A 23,049-nucleotide genomic window follows, 5' to 3' on the forward strand; every position below is an offset into this window, starting at 1 on the left:
CTTATAAGCCCTGTTATTGAAAGGATGCAGTCAGATCTCCCTGGAGCCTTCTCCAGGCTAAAGAACTCCAACTCTCTCAAGCTTTCCTCACAGGAGAGGTGCTCCATCTCTCTGATCATCTTCATGTCCCTCCTCTGGATCCACTGTAACAGGTCCTTCTTGTGTAGGAGACCCCAGAGCTGGACACAGCTCCAGGTGAGATCTTACCAGAGCAAAGCAGAGGGGAAGAAGCATCTCCTGTGACCAGCTGGCTGCCCTCCCTTTGATGCAGACCAGGATGCAGCTGAATTTCTGGCTGTGAGTGCATACTGTTGGCTCATGACAAGCTTGTCACCAACCAGTACCTCCAAATGCTTCCTATCAGGGCTGCCCTTAATCTGACACACTCCAATGCGCAACATAAAATTGATTCAGTGACCCTCCCAAAATAACAGATTCCTTCAATTTTCACATTTTGACTGGTTACTCCTTTTCTTACAGTTCACTATTACATTAGGTAACAAAAATATTCCACATACTCCCTTAACCCAAAAGGCTCAATCTGTAGGCTTCCCGTTAGAAAAATGAAATTATAAACTGATGTTTTATTATATACTCAAGCAAAGTAGAAGTGTTCTGATTTTCAGTTAAAGGTTTATCTGCAGAGGAAAGTTATCACCAGCTGACATGCTCCAGTTTCCTGAAGGGAAAGCCTAAACTTTGCCACTTAAAAATCCTAAATACATGGATCTAAAATAAATATATCTGAGTTCTGACAGTATATTCAGACAAACTCTTACTTAAGTGGAGCAAGTACCTTACCTTAAAATTGTTTTCTTTTGGTTTTCTTCTCATTATTATATTAAATGTCTCATAAACATCTTCTGCTCCATTTTGGATTGTATTCGTCATGTCTTGCTGATACTGGTTTGGATCCAGAAATACTCTGTATGTTCTGCAATCACCTTTAAGTCTTGGTTTGGGTTCGGGGCCTGACCATAACAAAACAGTAAGATCAGAATTTGACTCGGTGCTAAAAGCTAATTACAATTCAAATCAGTGATCCTTAATTGTTCCTCAAATGAAATTCATGTGATGAAAACTAATTTCTGCATAGCAACAGAAACATCTTCCTTGCATTATTCTAATAGTTTCTGAATAGAATCTATTTAATTTATCAACCCATTATTTACTTAATGTAGTTACATTAGATTTTACGAGAGGAAACTAGTTAACCTTCCTCATGCTGCTTATGGAACTGGCTTGTTTCTTTTCAAGTATGTAACTAATTCAGTGAGCATTCCTTAAAAGAGAGGAAAATTATCAATTAGGCTGTTAAAAAACAGAGAGAGAAAAAAAGATAAAATGTTTTGAAGACATTTTGGTATATCATACCTTCTTCAATAACACGTCCTTTCTCATCCAACATGCCCTGAATTTCACAGCCTCTGACATACACCAGGCCAGTCTGCTCAACAAAAGGCTGTCGTCGGTCAAACTTGGTGCCATAAGGTTGCATGGGACGCACCGTGATCAAAAAGCAGACGTCGTGCTTACGCAGACCTGGTCCCCAAAATAGAACAGTCAATGATTTGATTGAATCGCACTGGCCTTAACAATTCCTTAACATATATATAATAGAATGTACTAAATTTTCTTTTAAATAAAGCCCCACCTGCAGAGAGTATAATTTATTTTGTTTCAAAATATGCCTTGAACTTAGAGAATATAAAACCATAGGGTATTGTGACATAATAACAGATTTAAAAGTAGAAATTGAATGCTTTTTTCATAAGAACAAACATTTCTTTCAAGATTATTCTTCTCAAATAACTTTACTCCAGTTACACAACCTGGCTATTTTCAATCATCTCTAAAGCAAGTGTGTCAACGATCTCTTATTCTCATTGCCTTCTTCTGGACAAACCTTCAATTAATTTCTTCTTTGTTTTTTTTTTTTTTTTTTTTTTTTTACAAAATTCAAGTGCAGTGCCTAGAACTGGGCACAAAATCCTACCAAGTTACTTTAGTTATCTATTTAATAAGGTAAAAGGTCACTTAACCAAGTTACTAGTTTACTGTGTTACAATCCAGTTTATAAATCGAACGTGACTTGAGGTATTTTTCTTTTTCCCTCAGCACTAACACAATGTTGGGGAGTCACATTTACTTGTGAGCAATGATCTCTGATGTTTCCATTCTGCAGAGGTACTGCCTGATAAGTTATTCCCCTAACACGCATTTGTGCAGCAACTTATTCTTGCTTAATAATCATCCCTGTTGAACTAAATCCTACTTCTAAAATGCTGCTTCTCCAGTTCACTAACATAATTCTGAGCACTAAGCCTTTTCCCCAGTACACCTCCAGATTCTCAGAGATCTAAGACACCTTCAAAATTCAGAAAACATGGTGCATTTTTCATGAGACAAATAATTGCTCGTTATGCACCAGATACCCTCCACCAGAAGGAAGTTTCATCAGGATCCTGTTATGTCAGGCAATGATTCATGACTTCTTCATCTCAGTTTTGATTAAGTTAAAACATTTTTTTAAAATCACAGAGGCTGTTTTAGCATTTAAAAAGCTAGGTGCACCCCTATATAGATACCTTCAGTATCGTGAATTCTCTGCCATCCTCCCAGATTTTCTACTTTAACAGAAATCTAAAGTACCAAACTTGTATCTGCTCATTTATCACACAGTCCAGCTTTAGCATTTGTGCTACGTGACCTGTAATCACACTACGCAGCTCCAGCACATTTATCAGGTTTTTCTAACAAAAGAGAAAGGAGTGACATTTACTGATAATACAAGTACAAGTGCATGCTTCTATGTCACTTGCCAACACGGTCAACTAAAGTTCAAAGCCCCAAGCAAAAGAAGTGTTGCCTGTGGATACTTATAAGAAATGGTATTTGGTACAGTCAGCACTTCATAACATTCAAACATACCAAAAACTACTAAAATGCACTGATTTGAATGAAATAAAAATCTGCCCTCTCCACTTGAGTATGACACAGATACCATACTTCCCATACTTTTCTATATGACATTTTTAGCACTCACATTATTTAAAATGCTAAGTTAACTTTCCACTATAAAGTTCTGTCCTATAAAGGACAGAATTTTACAGTAGATCCCTGAATGACATCAGTCTGAAGTAATAAACATTCTGTTGCCAATGAATGTCTAAGTATTTTAATAATTTCAATCTTCATTTGAGTAAACTATAAACTGCTGAACTTGGAATTTTAGTAACTGACTTCTAAACAGTGTATTAGGACTGACATATCTGTATCTTGGATTAAAACCCCAATTTCTTACAAATAAGATTACATCAAAATGCATTTTGATGAGCACCTATTTTAAGCACTTTATTTCAAAGAATGTTAAGTACCTTCCCATTCATCTTTGATGTTATCTCGGACATTCAAATTAATTGTAACATCTGCTCTTACTCGCATGGGCCAGTTTTCACCAATGTTTGGCTTGGCCACCTCCACCACAGTGAAAGAGACAATGGGCTGTGCCATCCTAGCCCATCCACCAAAGACCACACCTCCATATTCTGATAACCTATGAAATAAACCCCAAAGTTTTGTTAGTCATTATCTAATTAAACRTTTTAAATCTGTTTTTAGACYATGTAACAATCTACTACACAGTTTAAAGACAAAAGCAAAATTCTTAACTTTACGTACTACTAAATTAGATCCATGCAATCCTGCTTTTTAGAATCAAAGCATAACATGATTTATATCAAAAAACAAAGGCAACTTCTGCTAGCATTGTACAAAAAAACCTCACAGAGCAAAAAGAAAAAGGRAAGACAACAAAAAACAACTACTGAGTAAAGAAGGTATCACACCAAATAAACCTAAATCTAAAAAGGACTAAAATGTGGCAGATGGTAAATTCAAGAATACTCAGCAACACCTCTCACAAACCAGAGGAGTTGATTGTAAGTCTCCATATTTCCTAACGTCAGCCAAGGCTTAGTACTCATGGAAAACTAACTCATCCATCTTAACACAATGAAGGCTGGTTGTTAGAATCCACCATATTGCCTTTAACACATCCACAGCATGTATTTGTAATATCCACAAACCCTCAAAAYATCACCTCTTAGGGTGGCAACACCTTATGGAAGGAGTAAGTATAAAACACAGTATCTGTGTAATATTGTTACTGTGTTACTATGTATTTAGTATCCACACAGTATCATTATTTCTTCTTAAATATACTTTGATTAGAAGTCAACAGACTGGTTTGTGCCAGTTAACAAGTATTACCATGGTTTCATCCTACTGACACTGTCTTCGATGTCCTGTCTGATCTCATAGGTAGACTCCAAGCGGAAAAGATTGAAGTTCCTCAGCAGGTAGTCATGGAGAGTCAGAAACTGTAGATTCAACTTGGGAAGTGCAAGACAGCCTAAGGGTTTAGGGGTAGAAGGGAAGAGGYATTTGAAGGATAAACAAAAAGATGAATTAATACACTGTTTCTATTAATTCATACATATATACACACTTCACTGTCCAACTGCCACACTTGTTATCCTTGGAGATTCTAAAAAGTACCCCTTTTATCAATATGCACCTCTAAAAACCATGTATTTTTCAGGTTCCCTCTAAATGAACTGGCACAAGATTGAAGGAATTTTCATCCTTTTAGCAGTAAAACGGTGAACTACTTAAATATTAAATCCATCCAYGTATTCAGATTATAACAGAATTGATTTTATGAAATGAAATGCAGGGCAAAGTAACGGTCTTTGGAAATGCAACAATTAAGCTAGCATTAAATAATGATGAAAAAGACTCATAAACTAATAAAAACGATGCAATATCCAGCAATTCTCCAATTCCCATGCTTTATGTTTATTAGATGCCACTGAAACCATAAATGTAGTAAAAAGACTAAGTCAAGAAATCAAATTTTAATACACAGCTCTGAAGTTTCTGAACTGGTTTGTTTTTTAAATCAGAATGAAAAAAGTAGGAAGATTAGATCACACTACACAAGGAGTATTAGAACTCCTAGACAGGTCCCAAAGCTTCCATCATTTTAGGATCGACTTAGAAGCATAATTAATATTCCTGTAAGTTACTCATTTAACATTACTGGACTATTATTCGAGTTTGACACCTGTGTTTAAGACCTGTGAAAGCATCTTGCTTTTCTCTTTCTTCTCATTAATACTTATTTCACAGAGAATTTATCCAAAAAGAATAATTTATGCTAAGCAGATGACCTTTAAGCCTACACCCATGCAAACCAAACCCTCTAAATCAAAACCACATGGAGAAGGGTAAGGAATACTCACTGCTAAAACCTGAAAAAACTTTATACCAGCCTCTGAAGATACATACTGTTATTTGATAATTCCACATTCCAAATTAAATTTTTCCCATTCCTAATAAAATTTCTCATGATCTACATTAAAGCAACAGTTTAAAAAAGTAGCTAGACAAAAATACATGTGCTGTATATTGCAAACTTTAAAACCACATGATTCCTGTTTGYAATACCAGCAGTTTGCTTCCTTGATCATGAGCACATTAGGTTCTCAATTTAGTAATTTCCTTCTCTTAACACTCTTTCCCYGCCCTTTTTAGAAAGGCCTTCTTGAACATCCTTTAGTGCAAAGCACAGACAAAAGCTTTTCTGTTACTGTTTCCAGCTTTTTTCACTTTTTTCCAACCTACCTGTGCCTCGGCTGGTAGTACAGCACATCTGTTTTCCAGAAGCAAATAAACACCTTTGTATAAAAATAGATTTTTGGGTTTTTCTTTAAGTCCACCGTATATCTGCTAACAACTTAACCTCAAGAGTTCCTGATTCATAACTCAAAAAACTCCCTCGATCTTACTCTAAGATACTGGAAGATGCCGAAGTACAGTGTGCAAGTTTCTAGGACAGAATAAAGATAATACATCAGAATGCCTTTTTTTTATTGCAGCATTTACTGCTCTGTTCAGCCTTTACTGAACTACTAATCATACCTTCTCCAGAGTAATATTCAGTTGGTACAATGTTTTCATCCCAAATAATCTTCTCAGTGGGATAGAGGGGCATCTGGTTGAGTTGCTGAATTTGAGATATTCGTCGCTCATGACGGGAAACCTAAGGAAAGGAGGCATTTCAAACTTCTCTACAACAAAAAGGAACAATACAACTATTTTTGAAACATACAAATTAATTCACGAGACTATTAGTGGTCACTTGCATTTTCTCCATCAATATTTTTTAACTAAATATTTTAGTATGACTAAATACACACAGTGAATATGAAGATGAACAAATACATCGTCCAGCTAGKGGTCATAGTCATAGTCCAACACTAGTGATCAAATCAAACAATCATTTGGCTATTCAGCACACCAAAAATGGCACAACAGAACAGAAAATATTCAGTCATTCAATAACAGTTACTCTTAATTCCCTCTTTGGGACACAAAAAAATCTAYCCAGTACTATAATATGTTATCTGAACAAGCTTCTTTCTCCTGACAGAAAATTCCAACTGTCTGTTTTGACCATGGCATCCATATGGCATCATATCRCTACCCTCTAAACCACAGAAAATTGGATGAACAATTTTTTAAGAATTTGACAACCACAAAACAAGCTTATGAAAGAGCTATTAAAAATCAGCTATGCTATTCGAATACTGATATCACATTAGAAGCCTTCAGTGATATTGGTATACCTTGACTATCCCAAAAAACATGATGTGCATCAAATAGTATTTCAATTGGTTTGAGGCCCAAATAAGTACTGAATATCTAGAGCTATTTCTGTAGATTTTTTTTGTTTTAAATGGGACAAAAAGGTGACTAAATAAAGAGCAAAAAGCTTCTTTTTGAAAAGAACTCAAAACTATTGCCAAGACTCTTCTTACTGACCTTTACAATTACACCAAACAGTAGCTTCTCAGAGAAACTATATTTATGAACAGGCATTTTCAAATACTTAATCTATATGGATTTAAGCCCCATCTTAATATGCCATCGACTGCTATAACACTGCTATRGTTCACAGGTGGTTCAGCAAAATGTCTTAAATGGCTACTTTACTGCAGTGTAGTTGCTGAATGTGGCTATGCCTTGAGTTTTCAACAGAAAGAGTACAAGCAGCATTAACCATGTTTTTACCAGTAATTCCAGCAGAAACTCCTTTTCGTGGCTCGTGTCCTCCCCCTCGGCCAGGGGCGGGAGCAGGCACAGGTACGACGCCACCTGGTGGAGAACGTTGGAGCTGCACAGCGAAAGGGGAAGCCTCAATCACACTGACAACCCGAAAGCGAGCACTTGCTGCAGATTCTTTTTATTCACAGCATTTACAATACATACAGTAATACAGTGGCATGCTTCCATGATTTATCTTGTAATTCTACAGAAAGACTGGAAAACCATAAACTAAACAAGTTAAGGGTCAACCACTGCAAGTTAATTACTGCTACGACTTTAAGCAGCTAGCTTATTTTCCAAAAAACTAGTACCTTCTCACATTCATTAGAATAAAAGAAAAACATAGTTATTTTTCACTACTGGTGGACCCAAACTCTCCCTGTCTCCCTATTTTAGCATATGTAAAGGCACCATAAGTTAGAAGAAACTGGTAAGTCATGTGAGAACACATACGAGAGCTCAGAAAGAAAAAAAAAGGCTGGAAATTTGTTAAATTAAATCATATGGAGAACAAATGAATTCAATTTGATAACTTACCTAAGGGGTCCAAATAACTTCACCAGTGCTTCACGAGTGTCTACTGCAGCTACATTTGAGAGTGCAAAGTCATATAACYCTGGAAAATGTGCAAATGCTGCTCTCTACAAAAGACCCACGCATGAAAACAAGATGTGAGCGTAATAATGGAACAATTTCATAACAGCTTAAATATTTAAACAAAGGCATAGCTTCTTACAATTCGTAACACATACCACTCTACAGACCCTACCAGAACAGAAATACAAGAAATACAACAGATTAAATCTCCATTTTTCTTAACATCTATTGCTTACTYCTGGATTTCTGACACAGTATCTTTCTTACAGAGCCTTCTATCAGCATTTGCTGTCATTAACATAAAACATAAGAGAGCAGATATGTAACTCTGCAGGCAACTGAGAAAAGCAAGGAACAAGTTTAATTTAACTATGCTTCCTTGAATTGTTCTGTTGAAACTGATTGGAACAACTCTGAAAAACGTGTGTGAATTTACTTTGTCTCTTTCATTCAAGGGACCACTGCTGGCACACAAGCACACTAATCTTGAGGAAATGCTGCCACCTACTGCAWCATCACAGGCTCTCTAAGAATTCTGCTTTCCCTTATCAACAGACTTAACAGGAACAGCTCATTTTGGTAACTTCAAGTCCTGATGTTTTGCTGGAGCATATTATTCAGTCATAGMTACACCCACCACACAGAAGCTTTACATGTCTTCAAAACGATACAGCCAGTCAAGCTAAAACTATTCCTGTAACTCAATAGGGAAAATAAGGGGTTTGATTTGGGAAATAACTTCACACCTMTTCCAGACGCAAATCCTCTGTCTCCCATAAGCACTTCATCATCTGCTTACCTGTAGAGACGTAATTCTATCATAGTGAATTGTGGTCATCTCATTCTCTGTCAAAGCATTTCCAGTCTGATCATTGATTTCAAACCCAGTGTAGAATTTGAGCATATCTAAAAGCTGAGGCATTATCAACATAAATTAGTGGATTAACAGTAAGAGACACTACAAACAAAACCACAATTATAGAGGTCAAATGCACAAACGAGAACTCCTCAAAGTTCTAAAAGAAATGGACTAAGGAGCGGTATCTAAAGTTTATACGCAGCATAGAACAGTTTTTAGGTTTCTGATCCACAAGCCATTGAAATTACACTATGGACCACAAACTATGGTTCCTTTATACACCAGCACTTGAAACTGAAACTAATCACAGTAAGGTGATCTAGCCAAAGGTTGGGTCACTGAACCCAATTTATGGCTTGGCATACTAACAAAGGGGAGAGGTGTCGCACCCTTCTACCTCTCTGATGGCAGCTCTGAAATTCATCCTACCTTTAAATGGGATTATTTAACTTGGAGAAAGAAAACTATTCAGATGTGCTGCTGGCTTTGTGTTCCATCAATACTAACCCTCAGAGAAAATGAGCAAGTGCCAGAGAGGGGAGATAGTAAGCAGCAGGAAAAGCAGTTGAGATGAAGGAAAGGGGACAGATCTTCAGATCCTGCCATAAGAAAACAATACACTAGCTAYAAGTGAGTAAACTGAAGGACAGGAGTGAAAAATAGCTGCACWGCAGGATAGACTGAAGTCAAAGTAAACATGAGAAGAATGTACTGGTGACAACTTCTACTATGTGTGTGGTAAAGAGTGCCAGAAGCTGCACTGCTTTCTAGCTTTTACTTTTAAGAGCTTYCCAAAAACAGAAACAGAAATACTACTCTGCTCTTGTGAGACCCCACCTGGAGTGCTGTGTCCAGCTCTGRGGTCTCCAACACAAAAAWCCCCATAGACTTGTTGGAACAAGTCCAGAGAAGTTGACTACAGGTCTGAAACACCTCTTTGGCAAAAACAGGCTGAGAGTCAGGACTGTTCAGCTTGGAGAAGAGAAGGCTCCAGAGAGAGGTTACAGCAGCATTTACAGTACTTACAGGGAGCACAAGAAAGCTGGAGAAGAACTTTTCATAGGACATGTAGTGACAGAAGAAGCGGGAATGGCCTTAAACTGAAGGACAGCATGTTTAGGTTAGACATTAGGATGAATTTTTTTACTTTGAGGTTTGTGAGGCACAGTAACTGGAGACTCTGAATAACCTGGTCTAGTCAAAGGTACCTCTGTCCRCAGCAGAAGGGGTGAAATTGGATATTCTTTAAGGTCCCTTCCAACCTAAGCCATCCTATGATTCCATGAAATGTAASAGCAGTCATAAACATAGGTAAAGAAAGAACTATTGCGTGAAAGATTTAAATCAAAATCTAGTTTGCATCCAAAGAAAAGCCTATCTTAAACAAATATAAAACAACACAAGTGCAGCAGTCAGAAACAAAGGGAACAAAAAAGTTATTTTCAAGAACTTTGTATCTCACCTGGCAGAAGAGATGACCCTCCTTCTCTCTTTTAGCAAGACTAGACAGGTAACAGTGAACAACAAGATGGGAGTCATCCAACACTGTATTAAACCAGCGCCGTGTGGGAAGCAAAGCCTGTGGTAMATAACCTCATGTTAATACAAGCAACTCTTCAAAATTTAAGAAATCCTGGCCTCTTAGACTTTTCCATTTCAAGAAGGCATATTAAGATAAACTTCTGCAGTTATTTGCACATCTAATACCCTAACAGAGGTATTAAAGCAACATTTATGTATGCCAAGACACTAGGTTTATGCAGGTAAGCTGCTATGAACTAAAGTCTTTTATGTAACTGAGAGCATGGTACAAACTTGCCATTAGCAACAATTCATCCTGCCAGTAAAATAATAAATTAAATAAAGCAATTATGCTGCTACTTAATGTCTACATAATGACTGTGTGCTACAAATGACATGTCAAACTGCTTCAGCAYTGCTTTAAATGTCTGTTCTGTACACTGATTTCACTAATTTTAAGCTTGTCTTCCTCAAACTTGCCAACTGTTTCTTCTAAATATGATATGGCATCTTCTCTTTGTGAAAGACTTAAGTGTTTTCCAAATCCTCAATAACAACAAAACAGAGATCTTTCTTCTCAATGTAAATAGCTTAACCTAATGTACGAAGCAACTTTTGAACAGCATATGGTAATACACCACAACAAYTTAAGAGAAAAATTAGTTGCTCTCTACAGACTGAATTTAGAAAGCCAAAAAAACATCAGCATGGTGTTTAGAACTAAGATGAAGAAAATAAAATAATCTGTAGTAGAAAACGTTGATTGCTTTGCACAATAATTACAAAAACAAACTCATAAAATTGTAAGAMCTCTCCATGGAATCATTACTTTCCAATTACCAAATCACCAGTTTTGATGGCAGCRTAGCACTGTAATATGAAACAGTAATATTCTAAAAAAGTCTTCAACACAAGTAAAAAGAACCCATTAACACAGTACATGCTACAAAGGCAAAAAGACTTGGATTTACAGCTWATTTCTTATTTGCTTGTTCCAGTCACTTAAACAGGCTTTATTACCTGTCTGAATTCTAACCTTTCTGTAATACCTACAGAGAACCAATATTAAACATATACTGCTTCTCGGCCTTCTAAGTCAGACTTTAGTTCACCTTCCAACATATCTTCTCTTGCAAGAGTGTATCACGCACATGAGAAAGCAAGCTCTTATTTAAATTATTCATTCTTCTGCAACTACAAGCAACTACACACACTACTTATGTGATTTAACAGAATTAGCCTGCAGAAATTCAACATGAAGCCATTTTAAAGTTCCCTGTGATACTGTTTCAGAAAACTCTGTTTTATTTCAGAATGCTTTCTGAATCTGAAGTTACTCTAAATAAGTATCAACTCATGCAAGAAATTTTACATTAATGYCTTTTACTTTTAATACTGGTACTGTAGGGACTACAATTGTCTCACTTCCTCGGCATATGCTTAAAAATTTCAGAAAATCTTGCTCCACCTCTCATTACTCTRTAACAGACCTGGTATTTCTAAATAATGAATTCCAATCAACAGGAATAGCTTGCATTTCAAAACTACTGCTGCTTTCTGGGACTTAACCCTGTAACATGAAAGATACAAGTGACCTGTTATGTACTRGGAAGAATAATTCTGAATTACTCCTACCAGATTAAAGCATCATACATTTTCACCAACTGCCACTATTAAATGTTAAATCCCCTTCAMTGAGCACTTTAGGATCCTAGCTTTGTCTAAGAATTCACCTGGCTTGTCAACATTGCTGGTCAGTTCCCAATATAGATGCACTGCTACAAAAAACCACTATTAAGCAATCACATGCACAGCTGTGACATAACCACCTCCTATTTGGCATAAGGCTGTAATAATTACTTTATGCACTTAAAACCTAGAAAAGTACACCTGAAAACTGGCTGAATAATAACTTACCTCAAGATCTAGCATGAGTTCAATAAATCTCTCGCAATAATGAACTTTGTCCATAGAAATAGGACCTAGATTAAAAAAAAAAAAATTAATTCGTCCACATCACAATATATTTACACTTGAACAATTCTTTAAAAATTAAATAAATGCTACAAATCGAATAGTATTAATCTTCTTAAAAGCTAATTAAAACATTCTTCTCTTTCTGAAACAATCCTTTCTTACATCCAAAATTCTTCAGATTAGCAAYGAAAGAGTAACAGAACCAGAATTTCAAGAGTGATTTTATCAACTTTGAAAAACCTGGAATGTAACACGCAAATATGCTCACTTCCATGAGATATCAATGGCCCATTAAGTTTCTTATGAACTTTTAATGCCAGGTACTCAAAAAATACATTTTTAAAAGCTATAATTAAGAAGTGTGCAAAAGGCCTTGACCATATTCAAAGGTACTCAGTGGTGACTACTAAGGGGCCGTCAGAATCATGTCAAAAAACACACTAAGTCTCCTTTAATGACTCTCTAATTCTTACAGACTCCAAAGAACTGTTTAAGTAATTCTTATTAAAGTAGGTCTAGCATCATTAGGAAAACAGAGGGGATAGGCATCCCTTCTGAGGAAGTCACATTACACAAAATTTACCCTTAGAGCCCTTAGGTAAGAGTTGAAGTTTGCCAAGAGTGTAACAGCAAATGCAGAACTCTGGGAAGTGATTTCACCCAAATCGTGCTGTGCTTAGAGCATAATAACCCTTTTCTGTTAAAAGGCTAACACCTTCCTGTACAAACACTTTTCCCTTCTAAATCAGGCAAGCAGATAATTTTGCTTGTCACAATGGCATATAAATCAAAAGCAGTCAAATCTTAGAGAATTTTACTTCACTTAGGCTTTTGTTCTTACTGTAAATCAACACTATGAACAGACAGAGCCTTATGGTATGCATTTATACCACCTATTTAACAAACCATCTAAGTATGTATGAAATTCTTTAATGCTTTAAGGCTCTAAGCACACAAAGAAYATCAGTTCCCAGAAATACTGTTTTTACTAAGTACATACTGAACAGAAGGAGATTTAAAGTAGCTTTTTACTGTTTCATTTTTAAAGCATATACAGATTTGAGTAMTAATTTTGATATGAAATCCATGCAGACAGGCACAGGTTTCACGAAAAGCCCCAACCCCAGGCTGATACCTTAAGGACTAGCTGCTTCAGCAACAGAAAAGATTTCAACACAGATTACCAGATAACAAAGTAACATAAGAATCACAATTACCTGAGACAGGTATTGACTTTAGAACAGAAATGAATTTCTGAATGAGCTGTGAAAGAAATCTTCTCTCTCGATATGCTCTAAAATTGGACATATGACAAAGGAATTATTACTCCTTAAATGCAGACTAGAAGTATATTGTAGCTTTCACTAATACAAAGCTAGCTGTTTGAAAGTTTATACAGTGGTAGTAGGTTGCTTTGAAACACACCTAAACWGTTTAGATGATAACTTTTCTTTCTGCACTCAGGCAGACAGATTAGCAGGCAACATTTTTGKGCACAGAAACTTATTAACAACCCATGCTTCTTATTGTATCAAAGAGAAATGTGTCTCTGCTACACCTTACCACTTTTCAACACAAAGGTATTGGAATATTTAATTTTGGTGAGATAGACACAGATTTATTCAAATATTTGCATAAGCTATATGCCTAAGAGCTAAACATTTGCTAAAGGTCATGAAAAAAAGTGAGTAGCTACACGAATATACTTTTATGCTTTCATCCTATAGGTCTAAGATTTGATATCACAAATGCAGTATCAAAATACGAAATTCTCTRTCAGTATTTTGCATGACTACTGAAAACTGAAACAGTTTTCAGGAAATCATATATGAACAATCCTTACCTACCATAGGTTTTCTAAAAAACACTTGTTTAATTGAAATTATTTACTTTAGCTGAACCCCAAKGAATGCTATAAGGAAAGTATTTCTGTAACATACTGCATTCTTGACTCTTCATCCATTTTTGCATCATTTTTCTTAATTAGATTCCAGAACTTTCTTAGTTTCGGTGTCTTTTTCAGCTCTTGCTCCAGTCGATTCTGAAATGTTAGAATGTWATTCAGTCACCAAGGAGCCTTGTTTCCATAAGATAAAACCACAGTCTAGTATTTTTATTAAAAGGTATTTTAATTAATTTATTTAAGGTTTATTAAAATATATAACAAACTGAAATAAAGAGCTGTCTCTGTCTATTCTCAGTAAGCATCACTGTAAAATAAAAACATTATAATGCTAGAGAGAGTCCAGCCATGACTAGATGTCAGCTCCATTGCTCCCTGTGGGCTTATGGCCTTGTCTACAAATTATAGCTTGAAGAAGCTATAAACAACAAAGCTCAGTTTTATGAAAAATTACATTAAAATCACTATTACATAGACATTTGCAACACACAAGGAAGAATTTAACAAAGCAAAGCACACAAAAATATAATCCCACAGCAAGGCTGCAAATATTAGATTTCCTTAACAGTATTACTTAAGAATTTACATGACTTGGATAATGCCTAGAAAATTGCTCTCCCAGTGTTACACTCACAGGTTGTAGAGCCATCCACATCGGTAAGGAAATGAGCTGCTGCACCTGACCTCTGATCAAATCCACTTCCTGTTAGAAAGTTACAGATGAAAAAAATTTTATAAGAATTCTTATGTTTTCTGACATGCCTGTCTTACAAAATACATCAATGTACATTCCCATCTGACAAAAGTATCTATATTGTTCTACTAGATTTCTCACTTTCCTAACTGGAAATTGCACTATAGCAACACCTTTGTATTTTAGGTTCTTTTCATGGAGTCTGTCAGTTCTGAATACTTCACCATGGGCCCCATCCATGCAAGTATTTTTAGCACAAAAGCTGTTGAGAACTGATGTTCCTTCTTCAGTTAGTTCCTATTCTTGAACCCATGTTCCCTACTGTGCTTTCTCTACTTGTTTTTAATCTCTCTCACTCCATCTACACTCTTCCCATTACTGAAATAAATAATTTTCTCCATGTTGGCTCAAATATGCTCTCTCCAACTCTGCCTGTGATCCGGACCCACGAAGTTTTCCTTCTTTCCTGAACTACTGAAAAATTTCCATTAATATCTTAAGTATGTCTTCATGGACAAATACTCCATTCTAAGCACTCTTGAGACAAGTGCTCTTCACTTAAAACACTACTGTGACTATTCCATTCAGCTTTTCACAAAGAATCTAATAACTTCTAATAACAGTGTGCTTTTACAGGCACATTTTCACCAGCTTCCCCTTCATGTTACATTAGAAATGTGCTCCACAAGAAGGATTCCATAGTCACCATCAAAATATTTTAAATGAAGATGCATTTGTACCATGGCCACTACAGAAAAGCACTATCTCAATAAACTATACACATAAAGTTCAAGATGGTTACTGGTTACTGGCTCTCAAAATCATTCCTAATTCCAAAAYCAAATAATACACTTTCAAATTTATTTTGTCTGAAAGACAATTTTTATTATTTGTGCAGACCCTGATTCTGAATAATACATCCCATGTGCAATGTAAGTAAGGAAAAAGCCCAGAGGCAAGACCGGTTAGAGAGCACTGCTTCATGTAACAGATAATTGTAAATCCTTCTGCTTGCTATTTAGGATCTTTAACTCTRTTTTAACTATAGACTGAGAACACAAATCGGTCCAATGCTTTCTTAAAACTAACTCAGGAGGACTGCAGATAGAAACTGTATCTAAAGCTGGTTTCGAAAGTGAAAAAAGCCCCACTGTCTTYCTCAATAATTAATGGAAATAATTTTTGTCTTATTTCCTAGGCAAACTAAAAAGAGCACAGTAGTAACTAATCTGCTTTTAAATAAAAAGCACTTTTTCAAATATAAATACATACTTTTTAAAGTRCTATTTTTAATACATAATTTATATTAAATCTTGTCTTTAAATTGYCTAAGAGCCAATCCTCCAATTTCAAGTTTTTGTGTCAGAGAAAAGCAACCGTGATGAGAAAAACAAAAGAGCCTAAACAGAGAGTAAAAGCCCTCAAGTATTGTCTTCTCCTTAAATCAAAATTTTGCTTCATCTGCCTCATAAGAAAAAAWTGCTCAAACTAAACTGCTATTAACACAGAACAGCATAAACACATTGGAAATATTTTACTTCTAACAATTACTTTTAACATACCAAACTGTTGAAGCAGTGATCAAGGAAAAGCAGCAGGACTGTCTGTTCATGCAGAGAGTACTCACTCTCATTTTCAACCAGCAATGCTTCCAGTATGCGTTTGAAAAAGAAAGGAAAATGTTCTGGCCTTTTTTTGAATGTCTAGAAGTAGAAGAGGAAGGTAATTTTGAGTCAGGTTGATGCAAATAATCTTCGTTCACRTAACATAGCTTAAGTTCTCTAAATCCATTTAAATCTATAAAAGAAGGGATTAGTTTTTTTCATTTTCATTTATTCTGACCAGACAGCACAAGTGAAAACAGACTAATGATATCCTCCTAACAAGGGATCCTCCCACTATACCTTCTGTCTAGTCTAATAGGTGATGCACAGGACAAACTGAACAAGAAGCATGAGTGAAGTGTTGTGGGAATGTTCAACTGGTGACTGCACAAAAATACTGTAAAATGTCCCACGCAGAAGATAAACTATGACAGCTACAAGTGATCTGCAAAAAATGACCAGGTAAAAAACACCAGAGATTAAATATAGTCCTGGAACTTCCATTCAGCTACCTCAACAGGAAAAATATAAACTAAATGTTCATCAAATAGCTCCTTTTAAGAGGCACTCATGTACCAAATAATTTACTAAGCTGAATGGAACGTAACATGCACCTCTCATTACATCTAGTACATATGCTGGGAGAAAAACACACAGACATAATACGAGCAAGTTATTAATCMTTTGTGCTTTGTCAGCACTCAAGTAATGGCACCCACATCAAAATAAGTGTGCTCCCGAAATAAGGGAGGTGTACCACCTTGTGGAGACAGCCTGTGAAACCTGCAYTGTCTGTAGAAATATTAAATAATTTCTAAACGTATTATTACCAAAAAAACAACAAAAACCCCAAACAAAAAACCCAACCAAACAGTACACACAAAAAGAAAAGTAAGACAATATTTTAGTATATAAAGCAAAAAAGGTAGAAAATTATATGCACATATTTTAAGACACTACAGGATAATAAGTTAGACTTCCAGTAGTGCCTTCTTTTATATACAGATAAATAAATCCTTTTTTTCCTTTCAATATCGGAGCAAGAGCTTCTCTGTAAATACCTAAGTATTTAGTGCCAAAAAAGTCAAGTACCAAAAAAACAAATGCTGGTGATAATGTTCAGTATCTCACAGCAGAACCAAGGCCTTCCCCACCAGAAGGAACCAAGTAATTTTCACCTATCCATTCCTTTCTCCAAAAGAGAACACAAAGTTTAATACACCATATGAGATATTCCAGTTGAGGCACCATTTCCTTTTAACACTACAGGCTCCTCTACCTTCTGTCACTGTAAGTGAGCATACTGTAAAAGCTGCAACTTGCAGATCAAAGTCAATTCTAGCTGTAATTGAAATCAGTTACCTCCCACGCAGGGACATTCTCTCTGAACTTCTCATTCACCATACAGCAGATTGACATTAAATATGCCTTACTGGACACCTCTGGAGAATAATTCATCCATAGGTAATTTTCAAGGTACTGACTGTGAAGAGACAAAGAGTATTTCATTAGTTGCAGCCACCCACATAATCTGTCACTCATTTAAAAGAGCAGTTATTCACAGGGTTGTTTTTTTTCCTCCTTCTCTTAAAGCCATCTTCATAGTTTGTGAGTAGTTCCTCAAGTTACCTCTCATCTAGGTCACTGAAGCAAAACTTGTTAGACTCACTAGCTGCTACAAGAGACAGATGCGGTTTTTTATCAGGAAGACACATTCTGCAGCAGGTTTTCAATTGCAAGAAGCAGCCACAGCTCGATACAATGTCACAACACAACTCATATGGATTTTCCAAAACAACGAAAAAGAAAAAACTTCACATGTCCAAAGAATGTCATATTCAACATTTCCAAGTATAAGATGTAAATGACACCACTGTAAAACTGTATCTGTATTACTGAATAACCTATATACTAGACCTTAAGAGATGAGAGGCTATTTGGACAGTCCCTCTCTAATTTCCTATGCRAGACAGTTACATCTGAGCAGGCAACCTCTAAATCCAATCTTGCACTGCATATTATTTTATCAACTGCCACCAGAAAGCAGAAACATTTYGTTTCTTCCTGAACAAACTGCTCATCCATTCCTTCCTCTCAATGTTTGCTCTAACTCTCTTTTAGACTTCATGAGACAGCTTAGTTTTACCTATTTATTTTTTCCAGCTAACTCTTGTGATGTCTCACAGTAAGCTAATTCAATACTTTCAAAAAAGACAAGTRCCAGAGAGGATGGAACAAAAAGGCAGGGAGAACTTGTATGTAACCAGGAGCTAAAGGCTCAGTAACAGAGTGGGATTTACCCTTTCCAGGGGCTCAGCCAGAATGCACACCTTTAGATGGAGCTGAGCCAAATTCATAAGCATATACAAGATGAAATACATACTGCTACGCAACAGCTTGGATTTGCCAATGGAAGGAGAAATACCCCCCAAAAATCCATAGAAYTCCATACAACATAGGAATTTCAACAGACTTCAATATGTTTTAATACTATTATGTCCCCAAGAGAGGTAAACATACATAAAAGAATGAAGGACAGGAAAAACTCAGTAAGGTCAAGACAGAAGAGCTTAAGAGATAAAGTGGGGGAAGTTGGGGGTGAAGGGCAAAGGAAGAAAAGAAAATTACTTACAGGACAAATGGCTGTAGATGAGGCTACAGATCAGAAAGGACTACAGTTACATTAGAGGCTGATGATATTCTAAATGTTCACAGAAAGGAAAGGAACCTCTAACTCCTGTGCTCTTGCTGACATACAAATTCCACAAGTCCACTGCATGCCATTTGTTAGTGTCAGACCCTAAACCATAATCTACATAATTTACATTATCTCGTCGAAGCTTTTTCTAATTAAGAAGAAAAAAATTGAGGGAAGTCTGTCCTACTTTTGTACTACTGGTACTAACTTATGTACTTGAGCCTTTTTGAAACGAAGAATCTACCTCAAAAAAAGAAAATCTCCTTGTACTTCCTTCAGATTTGAGAGACAAAGGAACTAAACAGAACATTAAATATTGTGGGTTTGTGCAATTACATATTGCAAACATTTAATTTACATAACTTTAGACTACTCTAAGCTCTTCCAGGGAAGTCTGAAGAAGTGGTAAATTACTGTTTAAGCAGATTTCCATTTGTCTCATTAGAATAAAATGTTAACAATGCTGCTGAAGCACAATTAATTTTTAACCCCATAGTAAGARATTTAATCCAAAAACTTCACCAATTTCTGTGAGTTCTCATTTAAGGCTTAATGACACATTTCAAATTACAGACCCACGTTTTTYACTTATTTCAACCACCCTTTTTCTCAGTGCTCCACATAGACTARAAACTGAGAATTATAAACCAAGACACCCTGAGATGATACTTTCGTTTATGGAATTATTTCCTCTTTAAATTAAACTCTCCTCACTTAATTTTCCTCAGTACACATTTCAAGCCCTTACAAAGTATGAACAAAGACACTACCYTCAAACTGTCTTACTGCCCTGCATTTGATTTTCATCCTTACGGGTTTCTATGAAAAATAACTCCAAATTTCCCTCCCATTAGCTTACCTGAATTCAAGAAGCATTATCTTTCTAATCGCAAACCTAAAAAGGAAAAAGTAATCAATTAACACAAGAAAGAAAGCCTCCCACACACATCTGAGTTGCAGGAAAATGACTACATTTTTCCTTATTTCATTATATAAGGAAACTTATACAAACACCCAGGAATATTTCTGTCCTGACATTTCCTCGCAATAGCAACCACTTGAATGCAGAAGCAACTGTTGTAACACTGTGGAAGCTAAAGTTCTAGAGCAATTAAAAGCAATTAAAATCACATTTTTAAACRATTTATGTAGATCTTTTAAATATGAAGACATCACTTCCAATAGCCTTGAAGATACAAACTGCTAGAAGCTGAGAGTGAAAACTCTTGGAAAACTACAATTATATATTTAATCTGTTCACAGTGGTATTTTTTCTTAGTGACTGGAAATGGAAGTTTGTTTTGTTTCCATAAGACAAATTCTTAGATTGCTTTCATACAGGAAAAATACAGAGAATTCTCTGCAGAGCTCAAACTTCTCCAAAACGCTCCGCTACAGTTACAACACTTCTGTATACAGAGCTGCAGAATGCAGTTCATCTTAGATTCTCTGACTTCCCCATTTGACAGTACAACTTAYTGAAACTAGACTTTCCCTTCATGAACCTGGTAACAGCAACCAGAAAAGAGAAGAAAGCTAGAGGCAGCACATTCCTCAACAGTTTTTTTCCTTTACATTTCTTAGTGATAAAAGAAGGGATCAGCCTTCTATAACCATCACAACAAAACCAACACAAAACTCAGCAGACCACCAGATAAAGAAACTGAACAATATTAAGCCCAACTGTCATATTTCAGGTTATGGATTTAGGAACTCTCTTGTTACCACATTCAGACTTTGAAATACCATAATCATTAATTACTTAAATGCATTTGTGTAATTTTCATCTGCTTCCAACATATAGATGAGTTCTAAAGCATTCTAACAAATATCAGAAACAATTCAAATAAGGATAATGTTGGAAAGGTGGTAAATAAGAGAAAGCAACTGGTATACTTACTTTGACCTGACAATTTCTTTTGTATATACATCTTCAATGACCTATTGAAAAAAATTTTAAGAGAATTTTACATACCCACTGAAGTTATTACGATGCATTAAGACATCTTACTCTGAATTAATTACTCTCTGCTAACTGCTATTAAAATACTTTTAACAAGTTTCTCCAAGAGAATGAAAGAATGTGCACTTTCAGTTGCAATAGGCACACTGACATCATGTCACAGGGTTGTCGTTCAGCTGTTTATGTACATCCTAGTTCTAACAATGAAAGACGAATTCTATCACAAATAATACAAAAAGACTGAATAAACTGAGGCCAAACAGGGATATTTAGGCAAACATCCACAAGGAAAAGAAACGTAACATTTACGTACCCTGCAGCACACAAGAGCAAACACACCATGCCAAATTTTAAACATACAAAATGCAAATATCGACCAAAATGGCCATAAAGTTGTCTGATCAAAGCTCACCAAAGAAAATTTTAGAAAGGACACAGTAATACTGGCATCTTTTGGCCATCTTTTAACCTCAAAGGAGATGCTCAAAAGTCTTCTGCCCTCGTAAATTCTTGACCAAAATAAAGTGAACAAATAGCATACAAAATAACTGCACTGCTACAGCACACCTTCTCAAAGGTACCCACATTTATAAACTACAAATACATAATAAATTACAGTGTCTCAAGGAACKGTAGACCTTCCAAGCTGTCTCCTATGTTCTCATATAAAATAAGCAACACCGAACATTGGCACATCRAGAAATCATCATTTACAYCCTCAYTTACATCCCAACAAAATTGCTGAAGTAATTACCTTTACATCAAAAGACAATGTTTTCTTCACATGTGGAGCCCAGTATTTATTTGCCAACTGCACAAGAAAAAAGAAAGAAAGGGTAAATACATACATTTTTATGTAATTATACAAGAGCTCTCCTGTACAGTCCATCCTCAAACTTTATGTCATTAGAATCTTGCTCAATTTCCATCCATGCTAACTACAAGTAACAAAACTGTTTTCTAACAGAAAGGCTTATAAACCATTTAAAGTTTTTACCCCTAAAGCTCCTCCAACAGAAATTAAATCCTCTGGAAAAAATTTCAGATGTACAGACTATATAACAAACATTTTCTATTCTTAAATTATGTCCAAGAAATCCATCAAAAACAAAGTATTATCTTTCAAGGAACTGCAAATCCCAAATGGCAAGTGATTATGCTTCTTTGAGAAATCTGCAAGTAACTAGAACCAATATATAAAAGTGTAGCATTTTAAGGCTTTTTTGCAGCGATCACTTCACCAAAACTCCTGGGTGATGATGACAAGAGCTTCCTATGGCAACTTTATTCAAACTTCTTCATGCTCTGGAAAGGAGGGAAAGCAGATTTCCAAGAAGAAAGGAGGGGGGAAAAAAAGACAACGTGTAGAAAATCAGTTAAAACTTTCAGCAACAAGGAACTCTCGGCAGCTTTTCACACGTTCMAGCACGCCTTGTAGCAGTGCACCGCGTATTGCGCCGATGCATTCTGGAGCGCAGATTTTCAAAGCTCGCCGGCCCGGAAGCGTGGGGGAATGCTCTCTCGTACATTACAGAAGCATTACCTCTCTCTTCAATTACGACCAAACAAGACCCTTTCCCCATCACCCAGAGCCTACGAAGGCTATTTAAACACCTTCGAGCCCCGGCTCCCCGCCGGCCCCGCCGACCCTACCTGTGTCACATACTCCGCGTTGATCTGCGACACGGTGGGCGCCACGATCTTCTTCGGCGGGGCCGAGGGCGCTGCCGCTGCAGCCGCCGCCGCCATGGTGAGGCCAGCGGAGCCGCAGAGCCGGCCCAGGCCGCTGTGCCCCGGCACTCCCCGCCCAGGCCAAGCCGAGGGAGGGATCTCCGGGCCGGGAGCAGCCGAGCCGAGTCTGCTTCCGGGGCCGGGAGAGCCGGAGCGGCCGCGGGGCGGGCGGGCGGCGGTGGCGCCATCTGCTGCTCGCTCCGCGCCGCTGCAGCTCCGTCCCGACACCGCCGGAGTGCGGGAGTCAGGGAATGCCCAGAGGCTGAGGGAAAAATGAGGGGAGCAATCAGCGCACGGGGTGGCTGCCACACTCAGCCTCCTAACGCTCA

General features: G+C 36.7%; 1 protein-coding gene across 1 annotated transcript in view; it reads right to left on the bottom strand.

The window, feature by feature from the left end:
• AQR (aquarius intron-binding spliceosomal factor) overlaps positions 1-22,810 on the bottom strand; it is a 48,412-nt gene extending 25,602 nt beyond the window's left edge. The window contains exons 1-19 of the mRNA XM_057377239.1: positions 22,643-22,810; positions 21,744-21,800; positions 20,927-20,967; positions 19,886-19,921; positions 17,691-17,811; positions 16,287-16,427; positions 14,665-14,733; positions 14,068-14,168; positions 13,345-13,421; positions 12,068-12,132; positions 10,092-10,208; positions 8,570-8,683; positions 7,711-7,814; positions 7,138-7,240; positions 5,986-6,106; positions 4,273-4,414; positions 3,378-3,556; positions 1,375-1,542; positions 802-971 (exon numbers count right to left, since the gene is read on the bottom strand). Coding sequence (XP_057233222.1) covers positions 802-971; positions 1,375-1,542; positions 3,378-3,556; positions 4,273-4,414; positions 5,986-6,106; positions 7,138-7,240; positions 7,711-7,814; positions 8,570-8,683; positions 10,092-10,208; positions 12,068-12,132; positions 13,345-13,421; positions 14,068-14,168; positions 14,665-14,733; positions 16,287-16,427; positions 17,691-17,811; positions 19,886-19,921; positions 20,927-20,967; positions 21,744-21,800; positions 22,643-22,738 — 2,022 coding nt within the window. The 5' untranslated portion in view covers positions 22,739-22,810. The remainder of the gene's footprint in view (positions 1-801; positions 972-1,374; positions 1,543-3,377; positions 3,557-4,272; positions 4,415-5,985; positions 6,107-7,137; positions 7,241-7,710; positions 7,815-8,569; positions 8,684-10,091; positions 10,209-12,067; positions 12,133-13,344; positions 13,422-14,067; positions 14,169-14,664; positions 14,734-16,286; positions 16,428-17,690; positions 17,812-19,885; positions 19,922-20,926; positions 20,968-21,743; positions 21,801-22,642) is intronic.
• Between the last annotated feature and the right edge of the window lie 239 nt (positions 22,811-23,049).

Source organism: Malurus melanocephalus, unplaced genomic scaffold, assembly GCF_030028575.1.
Source record: "Malurus melanocephalus ecotype Western Australia unplaced genomic scaffold, MMel_1.1 scaffold_308, whole genome shotgun sequence".
Lineage (NCBI taxonomy): Eukaryota > Metazoa > Chordata > Aves > Passeriformes > Maluridae > Malurus > Malurus melanocephalus.